The sequence below is a fragment of the Malaclemys terrapin genome, chromosome 1 (assembly GCF_027887155.1).
Source record: "Malaclemys terrapin pileata isolate rMalTer1 chromosome 1, rMalTer1.hap1, whole genome shotgun sequence".
NCBI lineage: Eukaryota > Metazoa > Chordata > Testudines > Emydidae > Malaclemys > Malaclemys terrapin.
Genome location: NC_071505.1, coordinates 220,738,361 through 220,762,717, shown reverse-complemented (window position 1 = coordinate 220,762,717; position 24,357 = coordinate 220,738,361). Strand labels below are relative to the sequence as shown.

The window sequence follows — 24,357 nt, the reverse complement described above, 5'->3', positions numbered from 1 at the left end:
TAAAACGTATTTTATTTGAATAGACCCAGCTTATCAAGAGATCCAGATCACTCTATATCTCCTTCCATCTTTGTGTCATTCACAAAACAACAATGATTTTATATTTACTTCCAGATAGATACTGATTTACTTGATAAAAATACTGACTATTGATTCCTGCGGAACCCAGCTAGAAACACCCACTAGAATCACTATGATTCCCCCCTGACAACAACTTTTTGAGATCTGTCAGTTAGCAAGTTCTTAATTCATTTACCATGAGCTCTACAGATACTGTATAGTGCTAATATTTTAAATCAGAAAGTCAAACACCTTACAAAAGCAGTCTCAGGACTTTTGGTGGTGCTGTAGCAGTAGGTACCGTAGATGGTACTTCCTTTGTGCAACTGGAAAAGTGGTGTTGAAAGAGACTAGAGGAGCAAAAGAAATGTGTCCTGTCCATATTCCTTTAAATAAAGGTAAAGGAAGATGGTAACATGCTCAATTTTGGGCATTGCTGCTAGTGGCACCAATTGAATGGTCTAACAGGACTGTCCAGAACTGCTTGAACTGGCTCTAGTGCTTTGCTTCTACTGTGAAGCCCCTTGCTCTGTGCTCCGCCTGGGGGCAGATACCCTGTTGGCAGAATTGTGGAATTCAAGCTATTTCTATGCCACTGTTGACTTTTAAGACCACAAGCCAATAGTTGTATTAGTTCATCTCCAGAATATTGGAGGGAACACTGTATGTGATGGAAAGTATGATACATGGTTTTTATTTTGCGGCACATACACACACAGAGAGGGTGGTTTTTATCTCCCAGGATGCCTCTTTCATTTTGTAACACGAAATTTCAAAACTGACTACAATCAACTGGATTGTTATCATGATGATATCACAATTTGCCTAATTGCACTGAGATGTTTACTGTGCTGTTATGTTGCCTATGTGATTATGGCATGCAGCCACATTACCAGTAAGAAATATAATTGAGCAATTTGGGGGCAGCCAAGGGACTTATTCATCTGACTCTGCACACAATTCTGTGAAAACATCAACTATTTTTCATACCACAGTATTGTTTGTAGACGCTACAAACAAAACACTTCCTATTTGTGATGTCATAGATTTAGTTTAAGGGAGAATCAATGGCATAGAGGAAAAAGTATAAGACAAAATATTTTTCATTCTGGGCCATTTGCACATGGCAATTTCTCCAAAAAAAGCCGGATCCAATGCCACTGAAGTCAATGGAAAGACTCTCACTGACTGCAATGGGCACTGGATCAGACCCAAAGATGCCAAGTTTATGCTTGGCCCTGAGTGGTGCATAAGTGCATGTGGAGAGGGCATACAGGACCTTTCCTTCTTTATGCCCCTGGGAGGGGCAAAGTACAGTGAGGCAAAGGAAAGGTCAAAGTGGAAGTGAAGAGCCATGCTTTTACCCTAGCAAACTGCAGCAGTAGAGATGGCTGGTCCCAGAGGGCAGCTGACACCATACACTCTTATATAAGGGCACAGTGACTGCTCTTTCACAGAGCTTGGGGAGGGGCTGTTTCTGCTTCAGGTACAATGGATCCTGGAGCTCCCACTAGGACTCTCTAAGATGAAGTTGTGTCTTTGAGGCAAAATAGAGCCCAAGCAGTTTTCCAGAATTAAAGTCCCTGCATTGTTTCTTCCATTCCAAAATGTGTGTGTTTAAAGTAGAAGTGGAAGATCACTAGAATTAAAAGTCCAGGCTAACTAGTTTGATCAATTGCTTCTTTACAGCTTGCTAGATCAAAGAAAGAAAGAGAAGGGGGAAAAAAAACACAAAAATAAAAATAAAAAACCCTAAGGCCTGAACCTAATAGTCTCCAATTTGGCCCTTCCCCCAACTCAATATATTGCCATATATCATTAGCCTTCATTTAAGGCCTTCAGTTGGCATTCAATCCATGTGATAATGCACACATCCAAGCCAATTGGAATTCTTTGTGTGATTTTCATGTGACTTTCAATTGTTTTACTAAAATTCAGCTAAATCACACTCTCTTCAGTTTTGAACATTGTGACTACATGTAATTTTTGGTAGGAATCTTCCCAATTCTGCATGACTTTTCACAAAAAAATTCAGTGTTTTTCAATACATTAAACAAACAATGAAACAAATGCACATCATTCAGATTTGCTAGTATGTACACAGTACAGTATTCCATTTTTCCAGGATTCTCTCAGCTGAGGTTTTTTCAGCAGCTGTATTTATGCAAGCTTCATTAGTTCCTAATTGTCCACATATTCCCCCCTTACTTATCTTGTTAAAGACCAATTACAAAAAGTATTTTAATAGTTTAGCCATTTGTGCTCAGATTACACACTGATGGGTGCTTTATAAATATGTAGATAGTTTTTAGAATTAGCATCAATTTCATCTTCTTAATGTATTAATGGACTTGCTTTCTCTCCATTATTTATTATGTGTTATCTCTATTGCTTTAGCTCCCAGATTCTCCTTTAAGTTTGGAGCCCCTTTGTGTCAGGACTACACAGTCACTGCCCCCAAGGAATTTACCATCTACCATAACATACTCCAGTGTTTCCATTCCCATTGATAGTTGTAAAAGTCCTTCTTATTCTCCTTAATCCACTTGGCTATCATGTTGCTGTCTTGATGTACTGTTTACTCTGCGAGCCTTAACTGTCTTTGTATATTCTTGGTTAGCTCTCTTTCTCTTCTCTATTTGCATGACAGGTTTGTTTGTTTTTTTTTAACTTCACATTTGGTCAATCTCACATGAAACCACATTGGCTGCTTCTTGGTTTTTGCATTTTCCTTTTCACATGAATTGTAGATTACTGTGCACCAATGATGGTTACTTTAAGACTGTTCAAGATATGTTTCACACTCATGCACTTTAATGTGATTTTATGCTTGGCTTTCTCTCCCCCCCTCCCCCCGCATCCCTTCTCCCTCATCATACAGGACATGGAGGGTCATTGCTTCCCACAGTGGCAATCAGACCATGGAGGTCCTTCACTGCCCCCCACATCTCAGGTATCTGTAAGGCCCCAGTTAAGGAAAACAGTTAAGCACATGTTCAAGCCCATCCCTATTCACCAAAGCACTTATGAACAGGTTTAACTTTTACCACATGTTAAGTGCTTTGCTGACTAGAGATGGTCTACTGCAGGCATAGTCAATTATTTTTTGTCAAAAAGTCCAAATTTCTTGGTCAAGGTATAGTCAAGGTCCAGACTCCAGAGAAACATTTTTCACCCTGCAAGTGCCCCTGTTCAACAAACACATACAATGCTGTGTAATGTACCCAGGGCCTATTGCTTATATTTTTAGTGCATTAAACAAAAAATAAAATCAAACCACTGCTTAACCTAAAAATAACCTCCAAGAAAGATATAATAAATTACATCTGAGACTTTGAGAAAGTACATAGATAAAATATCAAATAGATGGAAATATTAGTATTAAAACACATTCAGACAACTGTTTAAGCTTTGAATTTGTTTTGAGTTTACAAAGAGTATTAATTTTGATTTTGTCAAATAAAATTATTGTAGGCATATTACCCCCCACCCAGCTAAGGGTTACTATGTTTCAAGTTCCCCAATAAAGGACACTGTCGGCCGGTGGGGAGTTGGGGAGGAGGGGAAGAGCTGAAGGGGAGAGTACAGTTCGGGGGATGCTGGAGGGGATATTTGGGTGGTGCTGGAGGGGTGTGCATGTACTGGGAGGAAGTATTGGGGGGTGCAGGAGGGGGTGAATGTACTTGGAGAGGGCAATTTGTGGGGTTGCTGCAGGAGTGTGCATGTACTGGGAGGGGTATTTGGGGGATGCAGGAGAAGTGTTTGTGTACTGGGAGGTGGTATTTGGGGGGTGCTGGAGGGGGTATGTGCAGCCTCACTCTTGAGATAGGGGGCAGTGTTGCTCCCTGTCACGGTGGCAAAGTGGTTGGTGCAGCCCATCAGTCTGCACCTCCCAGCAGGCCACTCCCCCTCCCCAGGGCAGGGAGCCAGAGCCTGGCTCTGTCACTCCTCCCAGACAGGCTCTGAGGCCCTGCGGCAGGACAGGCAGACTGGCCAAGAGGCGCTTGGCAGCTCTGCTTCCCTGATAGGCCAGGTAGCCCAGCTCCCCCCAACCCACCGATCACCCACAACTTCCCACCACCCCAACAGCACCTGCTTGTTTGCCCACATGGCCCACTTGCCCCATTCCTGTGCTGCAGCCTGCAGGCTGGCGGATGATGGAGCTAATGGGCATTACTCCTGAGGGCATTCTGCACCAAAAAATTTAAAATTCTATGCCAAAAAATTAAAAATTCTGCACTGAATATTTTAAAATTCTGCAAATGTTATTTGTCAAATAAATGTGGAGGCTCCAGCATGGCACTGGGGAGCACAGGCCACTGGCTGCACAGAAGTGGGAGACCACTCTGCAGCTCCCTGACATAGTGCAAGGATCGGGCCTGTCCCAGAAACACACAAGAGCCCTGTCCCTCTGTGCCAGATGCACCAGGTGCAGGCAGGCAGACTCAGCCCAGCAGGATCCAAGTGTGGAGGGGCTTAGTGTGGGGGGATCCAGGTGTGGGTTGAGAGGGCTCTGTGTGGGGCAATCTGGGTGTGGGCAGCTCAATAGGGGATCTGGGTGCAGGGAGGATCTAGATGCACAGGGGTTTTGTGGTTTACCAAACAGATGTTTAAACTTTCACCATTCTAAATAGAAATAATTGATGGAACCTTACCTTTGGGAATAGTAATCTGACAACCTAGGTCACAGTCCTGCTGCAACTGATAAAAAGCCACTTCCTGTAGCCGGGCACGCTCCAACTCCGAAAGGCTTTGAACGGGAACTGACTTCAGCCGAACACTGCGTCCTGACATGCTGTTCCACGTGAAGTCACCCTACAGGAAATCAAGTGGAAAAACATGAAGCATCATATGCACAGTTTAAACAAACATACCCTTCTCTTTTATTGGTAAAAAACAACACAGGACCCTTTCCTTAAAAAATCACTTCTTGGACAGTCCTGACCTTTGAAATGTCATCTTTGTTTTCCCAGAATCAATTAATCTATGCAAAAAACTAAGGCTGTCAAGCAATTAAAAAAATTAATCGTGATTAATTGCAATAATAACAACAATAGAATACCATTTATTTAAATATTTTTGGATGTTTTCTACATTTTCAAACATATTGATTTCAATTACAATACAGAATACAGAGTGTACACTGCTCACTTTACGGTATTTGCACTGTAAAAAACCCAAAAGAAATAGTACTTTTCAATTCACCTAATACAAGTACTGTAGTGCAATCTCTTTATCATGAAATGTAGAATTATGTACCAAAAAACTTCATTCAAAAATAAAACCATGTAAAATTTAGAGCATGCCAGTCCACTCAGTCCTATTTCTTGTTCAGCCAATCGCTCAGACAAAAAAGTTTGTTTACATTTGCAGGAGATAATGCTGTCCACTTCTTGTTTACAATGTCACCTGAAAGTGAGAACAGGCGTTCTCATGGCACTGCTGTAGTGGCGTGGCAAGAGATTTATGTGCCAGATGCGCTAAAGATTCATATGTCCCTTCATGCTTCAACCATCTTCCAGGGGACATGCATCCATGCTGATGACGGGTTCTGCTCGATAACAATCCAAAGCCAGTGCAGACTGATGCGTGTTCATTTTCATCATCTGAGTCAGATGCCACCAGCAGAAGGTTGATTTTCTTTTTTGGAGGTTCAGATTCTGTAGTTTCTGCATTGGAGTGTTGCTCTTTTAAGACTTCTGAAAGCATACTCCACACCTCATCCCTCTCAGATTTTGGAAGGCACTTCAGATTCTTAAACCTTGGGTCGAGTGCTGTAGCTATCTTTAGAAATCTCACAAATCTCTTTAGAAATCTCTTCTTTGCATTTTGTCAAATCTGCAGTGAAAGTATTCTTAAAATGAACAACATGGGTTGGGTCATCATCCGAGACTGCCATAACACAAAATATATGGCAGAATGCGGGTAAAACGGGAGCAGGGGACATACAATTCTCCCCCAAGGAGTTCAGTCACATATTTAATTAACTCTTTTTTTTTTAAATGAACGTCATCAGCATGGAAGCATGTCCTCTGGAATGATGACCGAAGCATGAAGGAGCATACGAATGTTTAGCAAATTTGGCACGTAAATACCTTGCAATGCTGGCTACAAAAGTGCCATGCAAATGCCTGGTTCTCACTTTCTGGTGACATTGTAAATAAGAAGAGGGCAGCATTATCTCCTGTAAATGGAAACAAACTTGTTTGTCTTAGCGATTGGCTGAACAAGAAGTAGGACTGGATGGACTTGTAGGCTCTGAAGTTTTACATGTTTGTTTTTTAGTGCAGTTATGCAACAACAACAAAAATCTACATTTGTAAGTTGCACTTTCACAACAAAGAGACTGCACTACAGTATTTGTATGAGGTGAATTGAAAAATAATATTTCTTTTATAATTTTTATAGCGCAAATATTTGTAATAAAAATATACACTTTGATTTAAATTACCACAATACAATGTATACGAAAATGTAGAAAATCATCCAAAATATTTAATAAATTTCAATTGGTATTCTATTTTTTAACAGTGTGATTAAAACTGCGATTAATCACGATTAATTTTTTTAATCACAATTAATTTTTTGAGTTAATCGCGTGAGTTAACTGCGATTAATCGACAGCCCTACAAGAAACCCAAAACAAAACAAAAACCCACCACATAATTTCTACCTGAAAACATTTATCTATTATTGTTGTAAAAACATTAGGATTCCTAAAGAATGGGGTGGGGGGGTTGAATGAGCTGCGACTAGATAATCCCAATGGTAATTTCTGGCTTTATAATCTCTAAATCTTGAACACACTAGTGCGACCAGGGACAGCTGCCGGTGAGCATGATGCCCACCCCAGTTGGCAGGGCTGGGGGCATTACAGACATGCCAGAGGAGCTGCCCACTGCAGTTCCTGGTAGAGCCCTGCAGCTCCACAGATATCCGCGGATATCTGCATCCACAGATATACATTTTGTATCCATGCAGGACTCTACTAATAATAATGAGAAGTATTGACCACTATCTTCTCAGACTTCCTACAAAACTATCAAATGAAACTGTCTACTAGGACCAACTTCTGCAGAGGCAGAAGTTGGTCCTAGTAGACAGTTACATTTGATAGTCTTGGCAGTAGAACAAGAGCAGGTCTGCTGTGCAAGGAGGGGAATAAGATTCTTGGGATTCACACAGTGCAAGGCACAGCTCTGGGAGCGCTTCCTGTGCTGCAGACCAGGGACATGTAGGGGAGAGGCAAAGAACAGGCCAGGAAAACTGCACATATCAACCTATTTTACTCCCATCCATATGGGGAGGCACACTTGAAGTGATCCAGCCATTGGGTGAAGTGTCTCCTTGCAGAGGCACCACAGCCAGCTACTGTGGACGATTCCTCTCCCCGTACCCCGAGCATCTTCCAAGGACTTAGCTCACTTACTCGCTGTTGAATATGTATACTTTACACATACATATGCATGCACACTTTACTTAATTTGTTATAAAGTGTTTGTCTACATGGAGATGTTAGTGAACAGTAAGCTATGGTGTGAATTTAAAGCACACTAGCTACTCCATACTAGTGCCCCAAGTGAACACTCTTCTGCACACTGAAAGTGCCCTTAGGTGGTTTAGCTTAGCACATTTCCAAGGTGCATTAAGCTAATGCACGCAAAAGGCACTCTTAGGGTATGTCTACGCCTGCAGAGTTTTTGTGCTGAAAGTTTCACTGGTGATAGGGAACCGGTGAAAGTAAAGCACTGGTTTGTGTACTCGCTTAATTCCTCAGGCATCAGAGAGTGTCTACATTAACAGCACTTCCATTGCAGATGAGAGCAGCACCCTAGGGGACCTATCCCACAGTGTAGCTCTCTCCATTTTGTCAATGGGTCTTGTGGGAAGGGGGCGGGGGTGATCGCGCGGCGTCCTGGGTCCTAGCCTCCTCTCCACAAACACTGATCAGCTCCAGGAGCTCAGCATTGCTCCCAAGTTCCCAGGGCATTACGGGGGAAGGGGGGGGGGGTCTGTTTACCTAGGGTTACCATACGTCCGGATTTTCCCGGACATGTCCGGCTTTTGCGGGCTCAAATCCCCGTCCGGGGGGAAATCCCCAAAAGCCGGGCATGTCCGGGAAAATCGGGAGGGAGGGAGGGCTCGGAGGTGCTCGGCCGGGGCCTCTTTGGCTGGGGTCGGGGCCGGTGCGGGGCCGGGCCAGGCCGGGGTCGCGGGGCCGGGGGCATGGTGCCGGGCCGGGAGCCGGGTCGGGCGCGCGGTGCCGGGCCGGGGTCCAGGAGCCGGGCACGCGGTGCCGGGCCGGGGTCCAGGGGCGCAGTGCCGGGCCGGGCCGGGCGCGGGGCCAGGCGGGGAGCCGGGGGCGCGGTGCCGGTCCGGGAGCCGGGGGGCCGGGCCCGCGGGGCCGGGAGCTGGTCCGGGAGCCGGTCCGGGGTTGTGGGGCCGGGGGGCCGGGCCCGCGGGGCCGGGAGCCGGTCTGGGGTCACGGGGCCGGGGGGCCAGGCCCACGGGGCTGGGAGCTGGGGGGCCGGGGTCGCCGGGCCGGGAGCCGGGGTCGCCGGGCCGCCGGGGGGTGCGCCGGGTCGGGCCGGGGACCGGCAGTGCTGGGCGGGCCGGGGGTGCTCGGCCGGGGGCTGGGGCCGGCACCCCAGGGCCCGAGCCGACCCAGGCTGGAGCCGCCGGGGGGGCCAGCCTGGGCCGCGCCTCCTCCCCCCACACTCCCTGTTACCTGCTTCAGGCTTCCCGCGAATCAAATGTTCGCGGGAAGCAGGGGAGGGGGCGGAGACTTTGGGGAGGGAGCGGAGTTGGGGCGGAGGGGGGGCGGGGCTGTGGGCGGGGCTGTGGGCGGGGCCGGGGCCCTGTGGAGTGTCCTCCATTTGGAGGCACAAAATATGGTAACCCTAGTTTACCTGGCATCAGAGCAGCAGAGCTGCTGGCCAGAGTGGTCACCTAGGCACTGTGGGATATCCTCCCGAGGCTAAAAGCTCTGTAAAGAGGAAGAAAATGTCTTCACTTGCACATCACCACAAAAGCATCACCGGTAAGAGCTATATGCCTCTCATGGAGGTAGCTTTCTTTTTGCGGTGAAACTTCTGAGTTTCACTGCAAAAAGTCATTGGCAAGTGCAGACGCTTCTATGGTTTTTGCACAAAAAAGGGACTTTTTCCACTTTAAATGGCAAGTGTAGACACACCCTTAGGAGTTATGTGGAGTAGCTAGTGTACACTAGGTACTGAGGACTTTTTTCCAGCGTAGACAAGCCCAATTGTAGTATTGCCCAAAGTGTGCTAGACATTTTCTAAATACAGGAGAGGACAAGCTAAAAAAGGCAAAGGATACAACATAGAGGGAAAGTGATCAGGGTGGTGTTAGGACATATCTTGTTAGTTGTAAAATTTTTCTGTTGATTTTTTTTAAATCTTAAGCACACTGAAACCCCATCTCTATATCCTCCACCCATTAATCACCTCATCTCCCTCCATAACTCACATCTCCTACCAGTCCCCAGCTTCAATTATATTTTCCTTATGGCCCTTCAACCAACATTCAACCCATTTTCTCCTCATAAATGAGCAGTTTGTCAGAAAAATCAATAACAAACCAGAGTAGATGACTTACTTAGCATAAGGAAGACATGTGCCTAACTCCACTTTCTGCTTTTGAAAATCTGCCATCCTTCCCAAGTTCATTGTAAATATTATCCCAACCTCGAGCATAGCCTTTTAATAGGAAACCAGTTTCCATTTTGCAAAGATGTTTCAAACAAATTTCTATTATGGGTAAAATTTCTGAAAGTACTTAGGAGACTGAGTGCCTACATTACTACTGAAAATTTTATCCTACATCTTTTAACCTCTCCTCCACATCCGTGCCCCATCCCCCATCCTCCCAAGTCAATGTAGGCAATCATTATTAACCTAAGTCCTGATTCTTAGAGCCCTGTGTGGATAAAAAATTGTATCTGCATCTGATCTGCAAACATGGTCCGCGGCTGTAAAGTGGATATCTGCAGATTTGCAGGGTTCTAGATATAAAATTTAGATCCGCATCCATCTGCGAGCCACAAACCTGTTCTGCGGATAGCTGTATCTGCGGATGCGGATATCCGCAGATATGAAGCAGATATCTGCAGATTTGCAGGGCTCTAGTGATCCTGTTCACTCTCACTGACAAATTCTTCAAGTGATCCAGGATCAGGATTTCAGTTATTAATTACCTACAGCGACAGATTGTGGGTTTAAAACATGTAGCAGGTGCAACCACCAGGAATCTGAGGTGAGCACAGAGTGCCGGATATGGCCCCTAGTCATATTAGAAACTATAAATAATAATTTTGATATAAGATTGGAATGATGATTTTATACTACAGCATTATTGTAATAGGGAATGGCTTTACTCCCTGCCATGTTTATGTTACATGGTATACAACAAAGACTGTTACTATTAGCTGTACTTTTAATTAGTCATTTGTTCAAGTCCACTTGAGATACTTAAGATCAAAAGCAATTATGCCGGTTTGTTTTTTCTCCTGAACTACCAATGCTTCGCCGACCGTAGTAGTGTTTAGAAGTGTATTCACTGTAAAAAAATTAAATATTTTTGCACATTATAAAAATTATATTGTGGAAAACATGGCACATGCTAGATATAGTGTTACATAGTTTTAACTTTCTTTCCTTAATTACTTCTATAAGCTTGGGAAAGTTTGTATACAGCTGCCACTTCGTAAACCTTTCACTTACATTGGTAATTTATTTCAAATCCTTCTAAAATTGTTTCCAGGCCTCTCAACCATAACAACTTTAGATTTTGACAGTTTATAGCCCCCCGACTTAGCTTTCTCGTTTGTACATCTAATCCCTCTTTTCCTCACTTTCCAGTTGTTGCCATTTGTATGGACCAATAAAAATACATAAAAGAAAACGATTAATTCCAGTACAACTTTAGTCCTACCACGTAAAATCAGTATACTAGACGTAAAATAGGAAGCGAATGAAGAATTAAGAAAAGGGAGGAGTACATATCACTAAATGTCCATTATAGCACTAAATGAACATTACGGACCAAATCCTCTGTCCCACTGGGTACTTAAAGCTATCGTAAGTTTTTCCTTTTGGGATTCTCCAAGTGTGCAGGAACGACTGGGTGGTGTAAAGGTGATGGTCTTTTTTGATATCACTCTCTCTTAGCTTCCCCCTGCATAGGGGGCAATGAGGAATGCTCAGAACTCTGGGTATCCCCTGGGAGCTGTTACAAGCTGGTGCAACTTAGAACACTGGGGCTGCTCTTGATTGTGCAGGGTGCCAAACTGTCCCCAGCATAGCGGGAGATCAAGGAATGATGGAAACTCTTCTGAATGCTGAGACTGCATTATAATAATAAAATGTGGGAAACTAAGGAATACTATATAGCCCAGAAACAGACCTGGTTAAAAGTCTGAAAACCAATACACTAAGCACTGGGACTCTTAATTATTATTCAATATGAAAGTCTGACTTTACTAACGACTTCAACAGACAGGGTGAAATCCTGACCCTGTTGGAAGTCAATAGCAAAAATCCTATAGACTTCAATGGAGCCAGTGTTTTACCCACAGAATTTAACATCGTGCTATAAACATCCTAGTATAGAGTCTCCCATTATGATCAGAGTTTTTGCAATCAATACCTTTCTTATTACATTATTACATTTTGAAGTTCTGTGCTGATATTGATTTATCTCACCCTATGGAGCTACATAAATATTTTACCTAAACACAATACACAGACTAATATTTTGTACATTCTGCTAGGGAAATCTATTAGATTTGGCAAAAGATCACACTTTACAATCTATTGTTTTAGTTGTCAATAGTTTTCAAACAGTAATTAGTTTGAATGTGACAATTTTAAAATACACACACACACACAGAGTTATCTTCCTCTCTTGGTAAATGCTCTGAACTGCCAACTGGAATCAGATGAACACAGGATACACGTTGCTAAGTTCTGCATAGCAAGACAACATGTGTAGAATACTGGAATGCTGACATCACCACAGAGGAGAATGAATTTACACCCGTACCAGAAATACATCACTAAGCAAGATGATACGACCCAGTCCCAGGGTAGATAAATATCATAGTTGTTGGCTTTCACTTATCAGGAAAAAAGTGTCCCACTAACATTAGTATAAGGCTAAAGAAGGGATTTGGGAGCATACTCCCAGAGGTTATAGTAGCCCAGACAAGGGGAAAAGTGATTTCCCACTGTCTTTTTCAATGATTTCCCGAAGTCATCAGACTGCCCCGAATTGTTTCTTCAAGTTTATAAGTAAAAACATTTTCATCACAGAGGGCAATTATGGGCTAAATGCATAATTGAGAAGTTTTCTGATAGGGTCCTTCCATTTCCAGACAAAACTGTTTATGATGTAAAATAGATACAGCCTGTATCTACTACTGTTAAGCCTTAGCATAAAGATAATTCAAGGCTTCTGAAGACTCCATCTGAACTGACCAAATATTTGTGACCATCTTGTCGGATCTAATGTTTGTTTATAATCATAAATTTCAAAACAATGATCAAATTCAACAAAGCTGGCTCAACCAGGAAAGCTCATTGCAGTAGATGGGAGAATTCATCTCTCCATAGGGCAGCCCCCTGCTTTGAATGGTTATTCATCATTATTATCTGAGTCACTCTTGTGACAACGGAATTGATGTTTTTCAATACATCAAAGCTGATGCATTATCTGACGTCAATTTTCTTAAGCTTGAATCTGGTCCTATACAACTAAAGCACATACTTTACTTTCAGAACAAGAGAGAGTGGTCACCATTATGAAAGTCAGTATTTATCAATCATCTCCAAACAGGGGTATCTGAGATACCACTGTTATGTCTTTACCTTTAAACAGGAAAACAGCCATACTGTCTTAGTCTACATTACCACGTTGCTCAAGGGTATGAAAAAACACACCCCTGAGTGACATAAACTCCACCAGAGAGGTCCTTTGGGGCCATCTGCCTGTCCCAAGTCAGGATAAAGGAGGAAGGTTGAGCGTGGGGCTAGCAACTCCACCCCATAAAAAATTAACCTGCTACAGAAACGCCAACAATAGAGATAACAGAGACTTTTAGCCTGGAAAAAGAAGGGTCTCCAACTCGAAGACGCATGACGCTGGGTGGTGAAAGTCGTGAGGAAGCCACTAAGCCGATTACCCTTCTTGCAACCAGGAGGATTACCATCGGTACATGGAACGTGAGGACCATGTACGAGTCAAGAAAGACGGCGCAGGTCGCAGCAGAGATGAGGAGCAACAACCTGATCCTACTAGGCAGAAAAGAGGCCGTCCAAGAAACACCTGGTGACGCGACCTTCAGGCTGATAGCATAAAAATGGGCTATACCTGGAACCAGCTAGAGCAAATGGCCCAGGATAGAGGACTCTGGAGTTCTGTGGTTGGCGGCCCATACCCCAAATGGAGTGACAGGCATGAGTGAGTGAGTGAGTGACATAAGTTACATCGACAGAAGCGCCAGTCTAGACAGTGCTATATCGGTGGGAGAGTTTCTCCCGCTGACATAGCTACTGCTGCTCATGGAGGTGCTGAGCATAGAGTGGCTACATAAGCAATCTTACAGCAGTACAGCTGCGCACTGTACACTCGCTAGTTTAGACATGGCCTTAGATCCCCTCTGTTTAGAAGGTGTTGGCAAATGTTGAATTTTTAATGGCACTCTTCTGTCTATATATAATTGAGTAATAGTTCTTTATTAAATGTCAAAGTGTTGAAGTTTCCATTTTAAAATGTTAGTAATGTGAACTCTTCAACCTCTGTGGGTCCTGGCTCACCATAAGAACATAAGAACAGCCCTACTGGGTCAGAACAAAGGTATCCTGTCTTCCGACAGTGGCCAGTGCCAGATGCCACAGAGGGAATGAACAGAACAGGTAATCATCAAGTGATCCATCCCCTGTCACTCATTCCCAGCTTCTGGCAAACAGAGGCTGGGGCACCATTCCTGTCCATCCTGGTTAATAGCCACTGATGGACCTATCCTCTATGAATTTATCTAGTTCTTTTTTGACCCCTGTTATTGTCTTGGCTGTCACAACATCCTCTGGCACGGAGTTCCACAGGTTGACTGTGCGTTGTGTGAAGAAATGAGAAACCATATGAGAAATACTGACATAACAAATTCTGCTTGTTCAGAAATTTGCTTGAATACCTTTGTGCCCCGACACCACTGATAACATGGTCTCAACTCTGGAGACAGTATTGGTTGGTTATTGTTGCTTGTACAGCCAGCAGAAGACGTACACATTTTATGGCTTAGTGGACATAGCAAGACCGGTGCCCACTTTTTTGGTTTTTAAACTTTTTCAGTGATGGGGTAAGATTTAAAGAAACAAAACAAACAAACAAACACCCTAAAACTAAATTTAGAATATGGGGGGGGGGGGGGTTAATCAGGTTAATTTTAGCTATATAAAATGTGAGGCCTAAATAATTTGAGAGTGCTACTTTAATCAATTCACTAAATAAATACAATCAGCTTTACTTGTCCTGGAGAAGTAGTAAAACTGGTAGAAAATGTGATGCCTCTGGATCAGGAAGAAAGAAGGTACCTTTGTTAGTTATTGGCAGATATTTTAAAATAAATGTGGATAATGCATAAGGTGAGATATTATTACTGCAACTTTGCATACAATAAGAAGTTACAGGAAGGTTGCATCAAAAGCTGCATAAGAATGTAAGAACGGCCCTACTGGGTCAGATCAAAGGTCCATATAGCCCAGTATGAGGTCTTCCGACAGTGGCCAGTGCCAGGTGCCACAGAGGGAATGAACAGAACAGGTAATCATCAAGTCATCCATCCCCGGTCGCTTATTCCCAGTTTCTTGCAAACAGAGGCTAGGGACACCATTCCTGCCCATCCTGGCTAATAGCCATTGATGGACCTATCCTCCATGAATGTATCTAGTTCTTTTTTTAACCCTATTATGGTCTTGGCCTTCACAACATCCTCTGCCAAGGAGTTCCACAGGTTGACTGTGCGTTGTGTGAAGAAATACTTCCTTTTATTTGTTTTAAATGTGCCTATTAATTTCATTTGGTGACCCCTCGTTCTTGTGTTATGAGAAGTAGTAAACAACACTTCCTTGTCTACCTTCTCTACACCAGTCATGATTTTATAGACCTCAATCATATCTCCCCTTAGCTGTCTCTTTTCCAAGCTGAAAAGTTCCAATCTTATTAATCTCTCCTCATACAGAAGCCATTCCATACCCTTAATCATTTTTTTTTGCCCTTTTCTGAACCTTTTCCGATTCCAATATATCTTTTTCACGATGGGGCAGCCACATCTGCACACAGTAGTCGAGATGTGGGCGTACCATGGATTTATTTGGAGGCAACATATTTTCTGTCTTATTATCTATCCCTTTCTTAAATATTCCCAGCATTCCGTTCGCTTTTTTGACTGCTGCTGCACATTGAGTGATGTTTTCAGAGAACTATCCACAATGACTCCAAGAAGTATGGAGCAAGAAGTATGATCTCCAATATTTCTATATTCAGTGGGGAAGAATTGGCAACCCATACAAACAGGGCCTAGCTAACCTGCTTTTATCATGTGTGTGCACAATATTACCAAAATCAAGTTTTAAAAGTCCTGAGATTTTAAAATTAGTACATTTAGAGTTCTTTATTTACTTTCAGGCTTTTGAGCCTAAGGGTTCAAGTTTTCAAGGTTTTATCTGCAATCACCTGGATTAGAAACTTAAATTTTTAAACAAAATGAAAGCTGAGATTTTCATGTAATCTCATGACTCCAAGAGTTGGGCCTTTAAGAAAAACATCAAATATCACAAGACTCACAATAAGATTGGATGAGTTAGCAATGTGTATGTACTGCTGTGTGTATTTATATACAGGGATATCTATGCACTGTTCACGCATCTCTATTTAGCAGAACAAATTTATAAATGAAAACAATCTGCATTTGACAATTTAGTCCCTGCTATAACTCAGTTTCATTAAAAACGATTATAGCTACACTTTTTTTCCTACCTGATCCATTACAATAAAATGTTGGACCACAACTTTTTAGCAACCTTTGAAGCTTCCTTGTACTGTATCAGCGACAGCTCCCCTGATTCAAAACAATACTTTATGTAAAATCTGCCATCGTTTAAAGAAAAGACCTTTGGACTTAAAATAAAAATTAATTTATTGGTCAAATGAAAAAGCTATAGTGCTAATCTATATGCTAGGGCAGGCTGGAAAACAATTCTGTTTTGTGAGGGGGTGGGAAAAAAATGATTCCAAAATTTGTTTTTCTTCTATGGCAGAACAAAAATGAGACCTTCTGAAATTTTTTGCAAAAAAGCACAAGCGCAAGAGATCCACCCCAAGCGCCCGGTAGTTCAGGCACTTGCCTGGGATGTAGGGAACCCAGGTGCCTGCTATGATTCAGGAAGACTAGAGACTTGAACCTCCCACCTCTCGAGTGAGTGCCCTAGCAACCAGGCTATTCTGCTGTCTCTTGCATTCTCATCTGCGACCTGAGAAACCTTCCTGACAACATTTTTGTTGAAACCAATATGTTTCACAAAACACAGTGGTTTCAACAAAAGAGCATTTTTTTATGGGAAAAAGTTTCATGAATTTTTTAACTAGATCTACTGTGCCCCAACATTATAGGTTATGCATTCCATCCAGACTGGATTTCTGCAATGCCCTGTAAATGTGGCCAATTTTGAAGATAACTGGAAACTTCAGCTTGAAAGGGTACATGGCTACTCACTTACACTACTTCTTATAAGGAGCATATTATATCAGTTGCTCCGCAGTTGACTAGCTTCCAGTTTTTTTCCAGCTGCAGCTGAACTCTGCAATTTCTCTCCGAAAGATTTTAAGTTTTGCTGACCTTCAGGCCTGTTGCAAGGTCTATCTATTGCATCAGGCTTTCCTCTGAGTTGCGGGAGTGGGGGGCTGAGTTTTGAGGGAGGTTTTTATGATAAGGGGAGTTTTCTTTGAGTCCATTTGAGTTTCTGTTGTTATTCACTCATGTTACAATTATTTTACAACAGGTGTACAGTAGAGATACCTAGAACTGGTAACAGGCATACTTCATCCATTGAAAAATAAATAAATACCTCTTACAGATGAAGAATTTTTCAACTCATGTGCTACATAACTGCTCCACCCATTCATCTTTGTTTCACAGACTGTTCTCACACCTATACTGCTCATGTGTTCTCTCTCCTTCTCACATCCCCCCAACCTGCCCTGTCCTGCTCATTGATTTATAAAGTAGGAGGCTCTTGGATAACAACTCAGAATTGTAACACTCTGAGTAGTCAGTTGCAACCTTTTGACAAGGACCCTATGTATTCCAATATTTGGCACTGCCATATCTTCTGTATTCCAATTCCCAACCACAACAAACAGATGCTTTAATGATTATACTGCTCAAAAAAACCCTCTCAGAGCAGAACTTAAACTTAAAATCATAACAGTGGCCATTAGCGCAAATTTACGGAATATAGAGTGAAGGTTGATGGGCACTCACAAGTGCTCCCATTTTATCAGTTTGCCCTTGTTTACGCATTGGATTAGTGCTGGCTCCCTTTGGGCTGATTTCTCCTGCATTTGGGAACCATGCAGCACATATGAAAGGTCACCACTTCCGTGCTACTTGGTGAAAACATGTTTACAAAATTGTATCTGCTTATTTGCAGTTATGGACACATGACGCTAAACTAGATTGATGGCTCACTGTACAAATATTTGCTCTGACACTAAAGCCGATATAGTGTTCCTTGATTTTCTTTTCAGTAAATAGGTTATAGTTCCATAAAAACGACATGGAAAATTAAAAATAAATACAAATAAAAACATTATACATCAGCAGGAAGTATCAAAAGAGGAATCTTTTATAAATTACCCTCTAATCTCAGGTACCCCAAATTCAGACTGTGTGCCTACTAACTCGGCTGCAATTTCATTCTTTGCTTTAAGCAGCTCATTTGTTTTGGACGGGGAGAGGGAAAATTAGCCCATAAGTTCCCAATGTTATGAAAAACAGAAACAATTGCTAGAGTTACAAGCTCCTCCAGGACTGAGCCAACAGATGAACAGCTCTTATTCTACACTACAAATCACTGCAACTAACTGGAATTTAGAGAGACATGAAGGCAGTTTAGCTAGCCTATAAAACACAAGGCTTACAGGATACGGTGTTTTGCATAAAGGAATCTATGCAATTATAATTGTATATTTTGGGGTTACAGAACCTTCACGCACACTTAGAAAAACAATAAACTTACACAGATTTCAAAGCAGCTCAGCATCTGATTAAGCCATTTAAACAAAATCAACTGAAACATACAATGCCACCGATCATTACATGGATTTTGCTCCTCTCAGGCTAACTATGAAAACATGCAAGATCATGAAACTAATCTAAAAATAAAAGGTCTTTGAGAGCCTTTAGTTTGTTGATGGAATAGATTTCAGAGCTTGGTAAGTGGTAGGCACAAACTAAGTGCCAATTTTTTTCTTACTAAGCAAGAAGTGTTTGTTTTCTTAAAATTTAGCTACAGCAAATAAAAATTAAAATGCAGTAAGTTAAGAGTCATCACAAACACTCCATTACAGTTATCTCTAGCACACTACATATAAACACATTTTGTTTGCTTACCCATTAACTAAATTCTGCTGCGTCTCCGGTGTCTTTTCTAATTTGATCAAACCTCACTTGGAACAAGAACTCGATTTAGAATTTTTGTAAAAAATAATGCAGTTTTCCTGAAACTATGTATCAAGTGTCTGAGAAATAGCCCAGCTGGAGCAACTCTGACTCCCACCATACCTTTTGTTCCCAGAGACTTCTACTATCATTAATCTTAGGAAACCAAAAACAAAATAAAATAAAATAATCTTTTCATTTGACTGCTTCAAAGTAAGCTCAGCAAGTTCAGTGAGTGTGTGTGTGAGAGCGAGTGACAGAGGGAGAGAAGCAGACAAATTGCAACTGGATTCCCTGCTTCTTATTTCAATGGGATTGTTTTGAAGAAGTACAAGGAGTGGTTAAGAAGGGGCATGTCTCCCTCCCCCATTTAAAAAAAACAACCTTCTTCCACATGGCTGTACAAACTCATAACTGGACTGTAACTGTGCAAGCTTTCCTTATTAGGAATAGACCAAAGAATGTTGGAAGCATCTGGTAAAATCACTTTGAGCATGTTAAGAAGCATTTGATGTTTTCTCTGTCCTTCCAAGACAGATAGGTTTTTTTTTTAATTGCTTTCTAAAACTCCTCTGCCCTAACAAGCAAAACCTATACCCCAAACATCTTTTAAACAAAAGCAACACAGAAGCTAAATGTTTTATGGTTTGCTAGGGGAAAAATTCCTTGATAAAGATTTTGCTTCCTAAATAAAGTCTGTTGTATTCACAGTCTATGAGTACTATACTGCCATTTACAAAATGAAGGTGGGAGGAGGAGGAAGTCTAATTAAAAAACTCTGAATCACCAGTTACGTTGATTGCAGTTCTATTCCACGTGGCAACTTACCAAATCACCACTATAAATGACATCTTTGTTTCTCAGCTGATATGACTTTACCTCATAGAACTGCTCTCCCAACAAAAGGAAGACAAAGATTCCAGTTCACAGAGATTGACTGACTGTATATCATCATCAAGTTCATTGGTATTGAAATAAAAGGTTGTTTGTATGGCTCCTAATCAAATTCAGAGCCCACCCCAAGCAAAGCTGCACCGTTAAGACTGTTAATGCACATCAGCAATTTGAGGGAAAAGAGATTAAAATAACACTGAAGGAGAAAATGACATTTAAAAATTGGAAACCCGGGATACTTTAAAGCTAAAGTAAAATATTTTAAAAATCAACAACGTTGGAAAAGATGGACATATACCCAAATGTTGTTAACACTATCCTCCAATACTGCCTTGAGAACACTAGAAAATTTGAAATTACCTTATCCATACAGAATATATAGCTTCATATCGTCAGTGATCCTGTAAAAAACATCCTTCTTTTTGTTGTAAAAGAACCCTGCCCTCTCAGGAAGGCAATTTGACAATTCAGACATTGAAAAGGCAGCGCAACAGAGGCAATAATGCCTCACTGTTTGCATAGGGTAAAATTCATCCCTATCATCTTCATCTTGAACTTGTAATCCAGTTACTACAAGCTGGAAATACATCTTAACCGCAAAAGTAAAAAGAAAAAAGAACTCCTTCCTAATCACCCATAGGTTCCAATGTATTGATACCTTTTGGCTTAAATAAAGATCCCATCACATTAAATAGCTAGCAGTCTACATTTCGAGGTATTTTTTGGAGAATGTCACTATATCTAGATGAGTTTATCATTACATTCCTTGTTTGAGACAGCATTATATTTGAGAAGGGTTCTTACACTCCAAACTGCTTTTTTTTTTTTTTTTTTTACAAGTGGCTCCTACTTTTCTGAAAAGTTTTCCATTTGGGGTGAAATTTTACCAGCAGAGTCTAACTCTAAACTTTGAGCAAAATCCAACCAGCTGTTTACGAGTTCTGTGAACAAGAAAGAAAATACACTTTCCCCATTATTTAGATTTGGTTCTTTCACATTCAGACTCAAAATTATTTATCCTTAAGAAAAAAAAAACTGAATATGTGGTTAGACCTCAGTAAGTAAATAATATTACTTTAAAATTATTAAAGTAGTCTCATCAAAGTTCTAAAAGTTGAAAACTTCATTTTTGTGAATTTGCACTATATAACTTTTCACTAATTTTGAATAGTGCAAAATTCCAAGAACCAGTCCAGAGCCCCACAAGGTTGACAACCCTCCAGGATTGATCTGGAGTCTCCCAGAATCAACACTGATCTCCTGGTGAGTATTGAAAGAAATCTGGGAGATTTTAATAGGATATTTTAAGAACATGACATTACATCCTGTTAGGAAAAAAAAAAACTCCAGTAATAGCTTCAGTCAGAGTTGGCAACCTAACCCCCACTCCAGAGAAGTGAAGGAGGTTATGCAAAGGGTCAACCCACTCTCCAGTGGCCCCAGGGGAATAAAAGAACAGCTTTAGAGTAGTGCTGGTCTAAAAATTTCCATCAAAGTTGTTTTACAATGGGAAACTGGGTTTGCAACTAAAAAAAAGTGTGTGAAAAGTTCCTGCTTTCCGTGAAAAAAAATGGTATTTTCTTGAAGAAACAGACAGTTTTTGGCTGAAAAGCAAATGTATTTTGATTCAAAATGGCTCCGCCATGCCTCATGGGACTTGAAGTTCAAACACCTTATGCTAGCATACTTCCCGAATGAGCCTGGCTCTCTGACCAGACTACTATTCCCATGATGAACCACAGCCAGGGATTCCTAGGGCGTATCCCCACCCTTCACTAACAGGGGAAAGAGTGGTGCATCATTGAACATGCAGCCTGGCTAGAAAGCCTGGCCTATAGGAAAGACGGGGAGCATAATGAATCCAAACTACAACTCCCATGAGGCATGACAGCACCATTTTGAATAAAAATATTTCAATTTTTGATTAAAAAAGCCACCATTTTCTGACCAGCTCTATTTTAGAGCCACCTTCGTGCTAAGGGAGCAGTGGTGCAGCTGAGGATCTGGCCTAAGGGTGCACAGGAAAACCATGATCACACTAAGTTATACACGTTTAGTTCTGACGGAGCTCACAATTATTACACTCAGTCACTCATTCAAAAAAAAAAAAAAAAGAAGCATTATTTATGAGCCCTATACAATATTAACCTTCGTGGGTGAAACTAAAAGAGTGAGAGCAACCTGTGCATACAGCAGAAGCAATTTCAAATCCACTTAATATAGCTAATCAGTTTAAATGTTTCTCAATTACTTGCTTTCAGAATATATACTGACAAATTTATGAAAACTGTTAAGTAGTATATTTACATATCTTTCTAAAAAAGAGAGCTTTTCTTTGAGTGTACCTTAATACGACCTCAGTCAATTGATACAAAAAAGATGAATAATGTGGACAACATTTGATTTAAACAAGAGCTGCAATGTCATCTTGGCATCAATGAATACGCATGAGGTAGGCTGGCTTACTCTACAAGATAAAATAATAATTTACTGAGTTATATAACTGCATACATTGCATAATAAAGCACGCATTTGTTTGTTTCAAAATCAGCAATTACTGGAAAATACCTACTACCCTAAATTAAATACTGAAAATCGTTTTCAGATTCTAGGCCTAAGCTCAAAGTCAGTGGTTAGTCATTTACTTACTAAGATGCTTTAGCATGGAATTTACCTTCACTGTCTGCAAGAAGCACCATTATTTTTAACAGATGCCATTGTGCCCTAACTTATTGTACACCCTTTTTCACAATGTGAATATGCATAAATGTATTTTTCATGTGTCCCAGGACACCTAGGGTTACCATATTTAACAAATAAAAAAAGAGGACCCTCCACGGGGCCTTGGCCCCGCCCATTTCCCACCCCCCAGCCCCGCCCCAACCCCGCTCCTTCCCCGCCCCAACCCCGCCCTAACTCCGCCCCCTCCTCCCTCCCACTCCCAGCCACGCGAAAAGGGCTGCCTGAGCGCTACCGGCTTCACGGCGTCACAGCCCCCAGACCCTGCGCCCCCGGCTGGTGCTTCCCCAGCGCAGCTGGAGCCCAGGAGGGGAAGCGCCCAGCCGGGGGCGCAGGGTCTGGAGGCTGCCCGGCAAACCCTGAAGCCGGTAGCGCTCGGGCTTCGGGCAGCCCCTATGTCTCTGGACCCTGCGCCCCCGGCCGGGCACTTCCCCTCCCGGGCTCCGGCGGCACAGGGTACGGAGGCATGGGGGCTGCCCAAAGCCCGTGGTGCTCGGCTCTTAAACAGAGCCAAAGAGTCAGGGGAGGAGCAGAGCAGCCGCGGGAGGGGAAGTGCCCGGCCGGCACTTTCCCGGACATGTTTGGCTTTTTGGCAATTCCCCCCGGACGGGGGTTTGATTGCCGAAAAGCCGGATATGTCCGGGAAAAACCGGACGTATGGTAACCCTAAGGACACCTCTCAGTAGGAAATACTATGATTCAGTTGATAATCTTTGGTAAAATATTTTAAATTAATAAGTGAATTTGAGAGAAGTCTTTATCTCTTAAGCAAACCTCTGCTACACTTAGGGTTGTCACCTTTCTAATTGCACAAAACCAAACACCCTTGCCATGCCCCCTGCCCCAAGTCCAATCCCCTTCTCTGAGGCTCTGCTCCACACTCACTCCAGCCCCCCTCCGTCCATTGCTTGCTCTCCCCAACCCTCACTCACTTTCACTGGGCTGGGGCAGAGGGCTGGGGTGCAGGAGGGGGTGTGGGCTCTGGGGTAGGCCAGAAATGAGGGGTTCAGGGTGCAGGAGGGGACTCCAGGCTGGGGCAGGGGTTTGGGATGTGGGAGGGGGTGCAGGCTCCAGCTGGGGATGTGGGCTGGGGGTGGAGCTGGGGATGAGGGTTTTGGGGTGCAGGAGGGGGCTCTGGGATGGGGCCAAGGAGTTTGGAGTGCAGGTGGGGGCTCAGGGCTGGGCAGAGGATTGGGGTGCAGGAGGGGGCTCAGGGCTAGGTAGGGATGCGGGAAGAGGTGCGGGCTCTGAGAAGGTGCTAAGGGATGGGGTGGGGGCTGGGATGTGAGGACTCTGGGAGGGAGTTTGGGTGTGGGAGGGGGTTCCAACTTGGGGCAGAGGGTTTGGGGTGCGGGCTCTGACTGGACATTGCTTAACTCAGGCGGCTCCCGGTTGGTGGTGCAGCGGGGCTAAGGAAGGCTCCCTGCCTGCCCTGGCTCCGCACTGCTCCCAGAAGCGGCTGGCATGTCCAGCCCCTAGGTGTAGGCATGGCCAGGGGGAACCACGGCCAATAGGAGCTGCGGACCCAGCGCTTGGGGCAGAGGCAGCGTGCAGAACTTCCCTGCCCATCCCTGTGCCTAGGGGCCAGACATGCTGGCCACTTCAGGGGAGCTGTGCAGAGCCAGGGCACACAGGAAGCCTGCCTTAGCCCCGCTGCGCTGACGACCGGACTTTAAATGGCTTTAGAGTCTACATGTCCACTCAGTCCCACTTCTTGTTCTTAGCCAATCGCTAAGAGAAACAAGTTTGTTTACATTTCCGGTAGATAATGCTGCCCACTTCTTAATTACAATGTCACCTGAAAGTGAGGACAGGCATTCGCATGGCACTATTGTAGCCAGAGTCACAAGATATTTATGTGACGGATGCATTAAAGATTTATATAATAGAATCATAGAAGATATGGGTTAGAAGAGACCTCAGGA

The 24,357-nt window shown here is 42.9% G+C and overlaps 1 protein-coding gene across 4 annotated transcripts in view; it reads right to left on the bottom strand.

Moving 5' to 3' along the window:
- The window catches only part of ARHGAP6 (Rho GTPase activating protein 6), a 482,928-nt gene that overhangs the window by 85,853 nt on the left and 372,718 nt on the right, over positions 1–24,357 (bottom strand). For 3 of the 4 annotated variants that reach the window (XM_054007865.1, XM_054007871.1, XM_054007885.1), the window contains exon 2: positions 4,716–4,875. In XM_054007865.1, the coding sequence (XP_053863840.1) occupies positions 4,716–4,875 (160 nt within the window). Of the gene's footprint in view, positions 1–4,715; positions 4,876–18,751; positions 19,046–24,357 lie in introns of those variants that run through there. The other variant, XM_054007877.1, reaches the window with a different exon arrangement.